The sequence below is a fragment of the Scyliorhinus canicula genome, chromosome 2 (assembly GCF_902713615.1).
Source record: "Scyliorhinus canicula chromosome 2, sScyCan1.1, whole genome shotgun sequence".
NCBI lineage: Eukaryota > Metazoa > Chordata > Chondrichthyes > Carcharhiniformes > Scyliorhinidae > Scyliorhinus > Scyliorhinus canicula.
In genome coordinates, this window is record NC_052147.1 from 175506704 (window position 1) to 175518896 (window position 12193).

At 46.8% G+C, this 12193-nt stretch overlaps 1 protein-coding gene across 5 annotated transcripts in view; it reads left to right on the forward strand.

Moving 5' to 3' along the window:
• gtf3c3 (general transcription factor IIIC, polypeptide 3) overlaps positions 1 to 12193 on the forward strand; it is an 88884-nt gene that overhangs the window by 15402 nt on the left and 61289 nt on the right. For all 5 annotated transcript variants that reach the window (XR_005459741.1, XR_005459742.1, XM_038789107.1 and 2 more), the window contains exons 5-6: positions 8878 to 9069; positions 11440 to 11605. Coding sequence is in view for 3 of the 5 variants with exons in the window: in XM_038789107.1 (XP_038645035.1) it covers positions 8878 to 9069; positions 11440 to 11605 (358 nt within the window). In the remaining 2 variants the exon portion in view is untranslated. The remainder of the gene's footprint in view (positions 1 to 8877; positions 9070 to 11439; positions 11606 to 12193) is intronic.

Consider the following 12193-nt stretch of genomic DNA (forward strand, 5'->3'; position numbering starts at 1 on the left):
CCGACTCGTCTTTTCCCCATATTCGTATGCCGCCCCCTGCGCCCTCCTCCACTGCGCCTCCGCCTTCCTGATGGTCAATAAATCGAACTCCGCTTGGAGGCTGCGCCGCTTCCTCAACGACCCTTCCTCCGGGACCTCCGCGTATACCCTATCCACCCTCACCATCTCTTCTACCAGCCTCTCCCTCTCTCTCTTCTCTCCCTTCTCCCTATGCGCCCTGATGGAGATCAGCTCCCCCCTAACCACCGCCGTCAGTGCCTCCCAGACCACCCCCACTTGCACTTGCAGCCCCCTGTTATCATTAATTTCTAGGTACCCCTCTATATACCTCCGGACCCGCCCGCACATCTCCTCGTCCGACAACAGCCCCACCTCTAACCGCCACATAGGACGCTGGTCCCTCCCCTCCCCCAGCTCCAGGTCCACCCAATGCGGAGCATGGTCCGAAATCAAGGCCCTACTCAAAACAAAAAAGTCAATCCGGGAGTAAGCCTTGTGGACATGGGAGAAGAACAAAAATTCCCTAACCCCCGGCCTCCTGAATCTCCAAGGGTCCACCCCTCCCATCTGGCCCATGAACCCCCTCAGCACTTTGACAGCCGCCGGCCTCCTACCCGTCCTGGACCTAGAGCGGTCGAGTGCTGGGTCCAGCACAGTGTTAAAATTCCCTCCCATTATTAAACCCCCTGCCTCAAGGTCAGAAATCCGGCCCAACATGCGCCGCATGAAGCCCGCATCGTCCCAGTTTGGGGTGTACACATTGACCAGCACCACTCGCTCCCCCTGGAGCTTACTATCACATATCTGCCGCCGCAGCCATCCGCCACCACACTCAACGCCACAAACGATACTCTCTTCCCCACCAAAATCGCTACCCCCCGGTTCTTCATATCTAACCCCGAATGGAACACTTGCCCAACCCACCCCTTTCTAAGGTGCGTCTCCTGGAGCATGGCGACATCCGCCCTCAGCCCCTTCAGATGCGCGACCACCCGGGCCCGTTTGATCGGTCCATTCAAACCCCTGACATTCCAGGTGACCGGCCGAATCGGAGGCCCCCCCCCCCCTAAAAGCCTCCGTTCCCCTTCGACCATTCCAGCAACAACCCGGTACCTCCGCCCCTGCCCACCAACAGGCACAATCCCCTCCCACTCCGGCCCCAGCGTGGGAAAAACCCCGCGTATCCAACATTAGCCCCACCCCTCAGCCCAAAGCGCGGGAAAAAAGCCAGCGCCACCCGCTCGGCCGATTTTTCCCCCTCTGACGCAGCTCCTTTTCCAGACCCCAACTCCCCAGCCCCGACCCAGGCCATCCTACCCACCCCCGAGGCCCCGTCCAACACCTCCTTCCCTGAGCCCGACCGACGGGCCTACAAAACATCCCCCAGACTCCCCAAGAAACAAAGGAACAAGGAAAAGAAAACCCAAAACACTATACAACAATCCCCGACCACCCCCCAACCCTCAGTCTGAGTCCAACTTCTCGGCCTGCACAAAGGATCGAGCCTCCTCCGAGGGAGTCAAAGTAATAATGACGGTCTTTATAGGTAACCCAAAGGCGCGCCGGCTGTAACAGGCCAAACTTTACCCCTCTCCTGTGCAGCACTGCATTCGACCGGTTATAACCGGCACTTTTCCTCGCCACCTCCGCGCTCCAGTCCTGGTCGATACGGATCTCCGCATTCTCCCACCTGCTGCTCCGCTCCTTCTTGGCCCACCTGAGCGCACATTCTCGGTCGACGAACCTTTGAAACCGCACAGCACCGCCCTTGCCGGCTCTTTGGACTTAGGCTTCCTCACCAGCACCCAGTGGGCCCCCTCCAACTCCAAGGGCCCTTGGAAGGACCCCGCTCCCATCAGCGAGTTCAGGATTGTGACCACATAGGCCTCCAGGTCCGATCCCTCCAACCCCTCCAGGAGGCCCAGGATCCGCAGATTCTTCCGCCGCGAGCGGTTCTCCACTTCCTGAAGCCTCGCCTGCCATTTCTTGTGGAGCGCCTCGTGCGCCTCCACCTTCACCGCCAGGCCTAGAATTTCATCCTCGTTCTCTGAGGCCTTATGCCGGATCTCGCGGATCTCCGCCCCTTGGGCTGTCTGGGTCGCCAGGAGCTTGTCAAAAGTGGCCTTTAACGGTTCCAGCAGCTCATCCTTAAGCTCTCTAAAGCAGCGGTGGAGCAGCTCCTACTGCTCCTGCGGCCACTGTGTCCACGCTGCCGGTTCCCCGCCTGCCACCATTTTGTTTTTCCTCCCTCGCACCTTTCTCTGCTCCATTGTCAATTTCTTTATCGCCCCGCTCCTGGTCCAGTCCATCCAACAGCAGGTAAGTATTGTAGTTGCCTTCCCACACCGTGAAAGGTCCGTCCAGCGCCGTTACGGGCCCTAAAAAGGACCCAAAAGACCGAAGAAAGCAGGAGCCGACGAACGTGCGGCTTAGCTCCGCATCGCCGCAACCAGAAGTCACCTTGAAAAATTCTAACAGGATTAGATAGGGTGGATCCAGAAAGAGTGTTCCTGATGGTGGGGTAGTCCAGAACTAGGGGTCATAGTTTGAGGATAAGGCGTAAACCTTTTAGGACTGAGGTGAGGAGAAATTTCTGCACCCAGAGAGTGGTGAGTCTATGGAATTTGCTACAACAGAAAGTAGTTGAGGCCAAAACTTGTGCAATTTCAAGAAGGAATTATATATAGATCTTGGGGCTAAAGGGATCAAGTAATATGGAGAAGGCAGGATCAGGGTATTGAACTTGATGATCAGCCATGCCCATAATGAATGCAAAGCAGGCTCGAAGGGCCTCCTCCTGCTTCTATTTTCAACGTTGCTATGTTTCCATAGTTTGCAGCATTTTTCTGATGACTGCTGTCGGACTAATTGGTCTGTACTTCCTGATTTTGATTTTCTCTCCTTTCTTGAATAGCATTATATCTGTTAAGTTCCAATCTGTTGGGACTATTCTGGAACCAAGGGAACTGTGGAAAATCATAACCATTGCATCCACTATGTCTGCAGATTCCGCTTTTAAGTCCCTGGAATGTAGATCATCAGGTCTTGGGGACTTTTCTTTTAGATGTTAGTCTCTTAAGATTCTCCATTACTTTCTGTTTGGTGATATGAACTGTCTTAAGTTCCTCGCTCCTGTTAGCTCCTTAGTTACTCTCTCTTTCTGGTATGTAATTTGTTTCTTCTGTTGAAGACAGATACAAAATATTTATTGAATGTCTCTGCCATTTTCTCATGCCCCATGATAATTCCACCTGTCACTGCCTCTAAGTGGCTAACATTTCACTTTTCCATGTACTTGTTAAAGTTTTCATATTCCTGGCTAGTTTACGTGTTCTATTTTATTGCCTTTTAATTAACTTTGTGGTTGCCATTTGCTGGCTTCTAAAACTCTTTTAATCCTCAGGCTTACTACTATTCTTCAACCTCTTTTAATCTAATACTATACTGAACTGTTTCCGGTTGACTTTTTGTTTTCAATGGACTGTATTTTTGTTGAACATTTTGAATAATTTCCTTGTGTTTCCCACTGATAATTTATTGCCATACCTTTTAGTCTATTTACCCATCCGCCATATCCAGTTCAACTCCCAAACCAATGCGGCTCGATTCTTCGTTCCTCAGACAATTGACGGCGAGGCAGGATTCGTGAACTTCCATGACAACAAATCTGGTGCCGCCCCTGGGCCGATTCAGTGACTGTTAAGAGGCTAGCCCCGCAACTTAAGGGTCACTGCCTGCATGGTTTCAACCCAGGGCGATCAGAGCATGCCGCGCACTTTGGCCCTGGCGCACACATTGTGCAGCGTCCTTTGCCTGACTGTGCCCCATGTCCTGTACATCCTCCTTGTCAGAGGGGGCCTGTCCTTCATCCTTCTCCTCCAACACATCACCCCTCTGCTGCGCGATGTTGTGGAGGAAGCAGCAGGCTGCCACAATGACGCCCTCTCAGCGTCATACTGGAGGCCCCCTCCAGAGCGACCCAGGCATCTGAACTGCATCATCAGGATGCCGAGGCATCGCTCGATAACGCTCCTGGTTGTTGTATGCACGTCGTTGTAGCGGGTCTCTGTGGCCGTCTGTGGCCTCCGAATACACGTCATTAGCCACGACCGCAGTGGATAACCCCTGTCACCCAGGAGCCAAGCCCCCAGCAGACCCGCTAATGATATGCCAACGGTGTTTACTGTACATGCGTTCTAGAACGTATAGACGCCACTGTTGAGATGACGGAGAATTGCAATTTGCCGTGAATTCAGCGCCCACCGTGATTTCTTTGTCAGCACTTATTCTCTGCCCCATTGCATTTCCCGATTCTGGAGACAGCCATCGGAGAATCCCACCCATGATATTTGCTTTGTTTAGGTTTAAGGGCAGGATTTTTTGGATGCAGGATTTCCTATTCTGTGACATGAAGAGTCGATGGGAAATGTATTCCTGCTGACCACAGCAGCCCCAAAGTCTTTTAATGCTCTGAGGAATGTTCATTGGTCAGAGGCAGGACGTCCACCTATCACTGAGGCAGAGTCCCAACTGGGCCGGCAGCTCAGTATTCTCAGCAGTGCAGTGGCGGAAGTGGCCAGGACTGAGTCTAGGAACAGCCTTCAGAGGCTAGGACCAGATAAGTGCTAGGTCTCAAGGTGGAGTGGGGCATGTGTAAAGAGGGCCCTTAATAGAGGTGCCCATGCCTTCCTTTCAACATTTGAGCTGCCGAGCTTCCCCCGCCCGCCTAGTCTTGAACTCCCACCAGCCTCAAAGTTGAAACCATGCAGGAAGTGACCCTTAAGTTGCCCATCTGCTGCCTGAAAACCCATCGGTGGGCTACTGTAAAGTTCTGCCCTAAGATTCTTGTTTGGGGTTATCGCAATTTTGGAGTTAATCACAATCAAACTTAAGATGGAATTCAATTGTATTATGACCATTTTTCTGACTGGATCATTTATAATGGGATTACACAATCTAGTTCTAATTCTTCCCGCACCTAGTGGTGCACTAAGGCAGACCTTTGTCTGTTTCCATAGCTAATAATTCTTGGAACAGTCTGTTACCAGGGGCCTATTGTTTGAGCGATGCCTCTGCATATCAAATGTGGCTGACCAGGAGTCTCTCCCATTCATACCACCAACCATTGCCGTGTTTGGAAGGATTTACAGGGTGACACTCAACCTGTTTGAAGTGTCTTGAATGTACCTTCTTTGGCTATTAAGTCCTGGGGTGGAACTCGAACTTGAGCTTTTGGCTCAGAGGCAGGGATGTTACCCACTACACCACAAGACCTCATTTTATTGTACAATCCTAGATAGCTGCATCCATTGTTGGTTCCACAACATATTACTCCAGGCAACTGTTGCCAAAGGATTCTACAAACTCATCTTTCAGTCTTTCTCTGTCAATTTGATTTGGTCAGTAATCATGAAGATTAATTTAAGGTGAGACACGAAAGGAGTTAAAAGAAGAGAAGGTGTCGCAATTTTGATCAGGGAATCATTTACAGCAGTAAGGAGGGACGACATATCATAGAATTTACAGTGCAGAAGGAGGCCATACGGCCCATCGAGCCTGCACCGGCTCTTGGAAAGAGCACCCTACCCGAGGTCAACACCTCTACCCTATCCCCATAACCCAGTAACCCCACCCAACACTAAGGGGAATTTTGGACACTAAGGGCAATTTATCATGGCCAATCCACCTAACCTGCACATCTTTGGACTGTGGGAGGAAACCGGAGCACCCGGAGGAAACCCACGCACACACGGGGAGGATGTGCAGACTCCGCACAGACAGTGGCCCAAGCCGAAATCGAACCTGGGACCCTGGAGCAGTGAAGCAATTGTGCTATCCACAATGCTACCGTGCTGCCCAGCATCTTGGAAGGCACTTCAACTGAGGCCATATGAGTAGAACTTAAAAACCAAGAAGGAGCAATCACATTGGTGGGTGTGTTCCAAAGGCCCCCAAACAGTCCGAGAGAAATAGAAGAGCAGATATGTAGGCAAATTTCAGAGAAGTGTAAAAGTATTAGGGGACGGATGGTGAAGGATCTCAACTTTCCCAATATTAACTGGGGTAGCCATAGTATGAAAGGTTTAGAGGGAGTTGAATTCTTAAAATGCATCCAGGAGAACGTTTTAAGTCAGTACGTAAAAGATCCTACGAGTGACAGGGTGGTCCTGGAATTAATTTTCAGTAATGAAGCTGGGCAAGTGGTTGAAATATGAGCGAAGGGAGCATTTTGCAGACAGTGATCATAACTCCGTTAGATTCAAGATTGTTATGGAAAAGGACAAGGAAGGGCCTGAGATCAAAGTTCTGAACTGGGAAGGCCGATTTTAATACGATCATATATAATTTGGCCAGAGTGGAATGGGAGCAGACATTTTTAGGTAAGAAGGAAATAGGGAGAGTACAGGGCCGAAAGTAAAAAGCTGACAGACAGCCCAGCTCCACCCACTCTCTCACATCAATACAGTAATAAACACTCATTTCTTAAAGGTACTCTCACTACAGATATTTATATACACACTCATTTATAAACACCCATTTTTTAAAGGTACTGTCACACGACTGTTCACTCGTGAGAGGAATGGTGTGGGGATAGAAATCAGGGAAAAGTATTGTAATTAAATTAAAGACAGAGAGGAGGGTCTGAGTGGTCTGGCAGGCTTAAACGTAGACAGATCTCAAGGGCCAGATGAAATGTATCCCAGGCTGTTGAGTGAGGTAAGGGAGGAAATAGCAGGGGTGCTTTCAATAATTTTCAACTCCTTGTAGCACAGTCGGTAGCACTGTTGCTTCACAACGCCAGGGTCTCAGGTTCGATTCCTGGCTTTGGTCACTGTCTGTGTGAAGTACATAGAACATAGAACGATACAGCGCAGTACAGGCCCTTCGGCCCTCAATGTTGCACCGACATGGAAAAAAAAACGAAAGGCGATCTAACCTACACTATGCCCTTATCATCCATATGAAGTCTGCACGTTCTCCCTGTGGCTGCCTGGGTTTCCTCCGGTTCCTCCGGTTTCCTCCCACAAGTCCCGAAAGACATGCTGTTAAGGTAATTTGGACATTCTGAATTCTCCCTCTGTACCTGAACAGGCGCCAGAATGTGGCGACAAGGGACTTTTCACAATAACTTCATTGCAATGTTAATGTAAGCCTACTTGTGACAATAAAGATTATTATTATAAAAGGAGAGGTCATAGAGTCATAGAGGTTTACAGCATGAAAACAGGCCCTTCGACCCAACTTGTTCATGCCACCCAATTCTTACCACTAAGCTAGTCCCAATTGTCCGCAATTGGCCCATATCCCTCTATATCCATCTTTCCCATATAACTGTCTAAATGCATTTTAAAATACCGTGGGCAGCACGGTAGCACATTGGTTATCACAGTTGCTTCAAAGATCCAGGGTCCCAGGTTCGATTCCCGGTTTGGGTCACTGTCTGTGTGGAGTCTGCACATTCTCCCTGTGTGTTCGTGGGTTTTCTCCGGGTGCTCCGGTTTCCTCCCCCAGTCCAAAGATGTGCAGGTTAGGTGGATTGGCCATGATAAATTTCCCTTAGTCTCCAAAAATGTTAGGTGGGGTTACTGGGTTGCGGGGATAGGGTGGAGGCGTGGGCTTAAGTGGGGTGCTATTTCCAAGGGCCGGTACAGACTCGATAGGCCGAATGGCTTCCTTCTGCTCTGTAAATTCTATGTAAAAGACAATATTGTATCCACCTCTACTACTGCCTCTGGCAGCTCGTTTAGACACTCAGCAGGATTGGAGGATCGCCAATGTGGTCCCATTATTCAAGAAGGGAGGAAGGGATAAACCAGGAAACTATAGGCCAGTCTGCATTTGGGGAGGCAGGGATTAATCAAGAACAGTCAACATGATTTTGGTAAGTGGAGACCAGGTGTATAGATAGAGGAAATGCATTTGACACAGTCCACTTGGACGTCAGAAAGGCTTTTTATAAGGTTCCACATGGGAGATTGATAGTGAAGGTAAAAGCCATGGGATCCAAGGAAATTTGGCTGAGTGGTAGGAAGCTGAGGGTGATGGTCGAGGGGTGTTTTTGACTGGAAGCTTGTGTAATAATGATCTTTGTTGTCACAAGTAGGCTTACATTAACACTGCAATGAAGTTACTGTGAAAAGCCCCTAGTCGCCACATTCTGGTGATGTTCGGGTACACAGAGGGAGAATTCAGAATATTCAATTCACCTATGGATGGAGGAAACCGGAGCACCCGGAGGAAACCCACGCAGACACAGGGAGAACGTGCCGACTCCGCGCAGTGACCCAAGCTGGGAATCGAACCTGGGACCCTGGCACTGTGAAGCAACAGTGCTAACCACTGTGCTACTGTGCTGCCCTAGTGTGCTACCATGCTGTCCAGTGGGGTGCCGTAGAGATAAGTGTTGTGGTCCTTGCTGTTTGTGCTTTATATAAATGATTTAGATATGAATCAATGCCGTCTGATTAGTAAATTTGCTAATGATATGAAAATTGGTGGGGTGGTAAATAGTGAGAAGGATATCTATGAAATCTATGGATATAGACGTGCTGGTCAGATGGGCTGATCAGAGGCAAATGGAATTCAATTCAAATAAGTGTGAGGTGATGCACTTTGGCAGGACAAACAAGGCAAGGGAATACATGGTAATCGGCAGGACACTGGGAATCACCGAGGTTCAGAGGGACATTGATGTGCATGTACACCGGCCCTTAAGGTAGCAGAGCAGGCTGATACAGTGGTTAAGAAAGCATATGATATACTTGCCTTTATTAGCCGAGACATAGAGTTGAAGAGCAAGGAAGTTGATGAGTAACCTTCATCAAAACATTTTCTATTTTGATACAATATTTCATTATTTTGTTTTCTTTTTTATAGCTCCTCTTGCCTATGAACCCTTTTCCACTCTTGCAATGATTTATGAAGATCAAGGAGACATGGAGAAATCATTGCAGTTTGGACTGATTGCAGCTCATCTTAATCCAAGTGACCCAGAGGAATGGGTGAAATTGGCTGAAATGTCCCTTGAACAAGACAATATCAAGCAGGCTATTTTCTGTTACTCAAAAGGTACTGTAGGTTTATGTCTTCGATGGAAATTAGGAGCAATGGCTACTTCAGCCCAGGATATTTGTCCCAGATTAGCAACCCAGTGATTGTCAACTCAAATCCCATCATGATAAATTGTAGTCAAGAAATTGAGTAATTTATGGGCTGGCACCAAAACAATAACCACAAAAGTTAACAGATTGTAACTAAAAACAGAATTGCTTGAGTAATCCCCTTTCGGAAAGTGAACTTGCTAGTCCTCATGCACTGTATGGTTGATTCATTAATGCTCTCTGCAGGGTCATCACAAGCCACAAGTAAACAATAGGTACAACATTTGGTTGACCTATTCTCCGTGGCCTAGACATTCATTTATCAGGATAGGGCTAAGGTAGTCCCAGTCAACTTTGCAGAAACCCCTTTTCACCACCACAGTACCCAATTGGGAGAATGGCCTTACTTTACAGTTGATCAACAGTCTGGCATAGTCACACACACAGAATTATATCTATCACCCAATTTCAAAGATTTTTATTTTGCCATTGCTGGGTACATCAGTGGGCTCAGAACACAAGTAAGCCGTTTAGCCTTGAACCAATTCGGCTATTCGTTGAGATCATGTTCGAACTCTGACTTAACTCCATATATTGGGAAAGACCCGCCAAAGATGAGGGCAGAATGATGCACACTCAAGTGGGAAAAGCTTGGTTGTCCTCTGCTTTGCCTTTGGACCCATGAGGTCTTGCCAAAGATGGGCAAGTCATAGCTGCCAGCCTGAACCTGGTTCAGATAGTGAGAGAAGCAACACAAGTGATTAACCTACTTTGTCGTGTTTTCAATCACTTAACCTCTTTCAGAGGTTAGTCCGTGACTACGTTGTTAGAAGTGACAACTGCACGGTCTTGTCATCACTGTGAGAGCATCTTTCAGTGTGACACTACCATCATCCTAAACAGCACAGCTGAAAGATGCAGCAGCCCAAAACTGGCGATTTCTGAGGTCCATCATTAGCAGCAAAATTATATACCACAACAATTTGCAACTACTTGGTCCAGCACATCTTCTAATCTGCGATCATAATCAATCCAGGAGACCAACCCTGGTTCATTCTGGGGTGTAGAATAAAGTGCCTGAAGCAGTACCAGACAAAGTACAGTCCCAGTAAAGCTGCTTCACAGTCTACTTAGCAACTAAGCCAGCATGCTTTCAGTAGAGTTAAAAAGCAAGATAGTCACCAGATCAGAGGGAACCTCTGGCTGTGCCACATATAGTTGTGAATACTGGTGGAGAACCAGGTCACTAATTGGTGGAGGAGGCTTCAGGAAAGAACATGCCTATCTTCAACCATTTGGAACTCAGCAAATGACTGCAAGAGATGAGGCTGAAGGATTTGCATGAATTTTCAAGCAAAGGTGCCAAGCAGTTAATCTTACTCGACCCCTTGAGGACCCACCATCATATATGCCAGAGTAAAGCCTAATATCTATTATGGCTGTTGTAAAATGCCGTACATTTTTGTGACAGGTGTCTGTGTACAGTTTACTAAATTTCCAGCATTCAAACTAGCCCTTTTTATTTTTATAATAAGTCTTTGAATATTAAAGATAGTAATTTTGGATATTGGGGCAAAATTAGTAAATTAAAAAAATTATACTAATGTGCATGGCTATTCAAATTATTTTTGATTGCTGGCCTTGTCCCGAATACCACAAATTCAATCTTTAACTTGTGTCTAACCATGTACTTCTAAATCCTTCATGCAGCATCATTAGTCAGTTTACTGACCCCTGCTTCAATTGCAAGGTTTATGGTCCTGAGCTCCAAGGCCAATAGCAATCAAACTTATAATCCTAGCTCTTCTGAAATGCTTTGCTTTTATTAAATGTAGAAAATTGAAGCCTACCCACTGCTCTGCTTTCATTTCTGGAAGCAGAATTATTGCTACACAAGGAGTGACCTTTTTGAATTCTGCAAACCTGTCCTTGTAAACATGAAATTGCATGAAAGCCAGGATCTCTTCATTGCTGCATGATAGGACAGTTAACTTTTAGAACAGCAATCTAAAGGCAGAGATAGGAATATATTTAATTTCTGCTAATTTGACCAAAGGTCTTTGTGATATATTCAATAAGTCCTGCAACATTTCTGTTGTTTGTGTAAATATTATTTCTGGAACTCTTAAGCCTGCTAAAAAATTGTTGGACAACTTGTGTGGGGAAATGTTGAAGAAAATTGAGCTGAACTCATACCACACAATTCCTAATTTTTTTCAGAATTTGTTCCTGAATTTTGCATTTGTAGGTGTATGGACGTAAGGAAAATCGTTTCAAATGTAATCTTAAACTGTAAAATTTTTTTATTGCACACAACTGATTTGTTTTTAATGTGCAGCCATAAAATATGACACAACAAATGTCCGGTATCTGTGGGAGCGTTGCAGCCTATATGAACAATTGGGTGAACATAAGCTAGCTATGGATGGATATAGGCGCATCCTGAACATTCTGCCACCTACTGATGGGGAGCACTTCATGCAACTGGCCAGAGACATGGCAAAGTAAGTTTCACAGCCTTATGGGTTTTAGTTTCTTCAAAAAACACATTGATCTATCTGTCTACTTAATTTTGGTACAGTATTGCCATACTTGGCTTAATAAACTCTTGGGAATTATACCAGCTGATTTGCTTTTTGATCATTCTATGTTACTTGTATTTAGGAAAATCACATGCGAAAAAGTAAATGCACTTTTGACAATGGGAAACTTAGATGAAATATGAAAAAAAGTCAACATTAGTTTTCGTGATATGCAATTTCTTTATTCTTTCATGAGATGTAGCATTGCTGGCAAGGCCGACATTTGATCCCCATCCCTAATAGCCCTTGAACTGAGTCACTTGCTGGGTCATTTCAGAGTGCAGTTAAGTGTCTTATACGTTGCTGTGGGTCTTGAGTCGCTAATCGGGTGCACAGCGGTTAGCATTGCTGCTTCACAGCACCAGGGACCTGGATTCAATTCAAGCCTTGGGTAACTGTCTGTGTGGAGATTGCACATTCTCTTCGTGTCTGCGTAGATTTCTTCCGGATACTCCGGTTTCCTCCCACAGTCCAAGATGTGTAGGTTAGGTGGATTGGACATGCTAAATT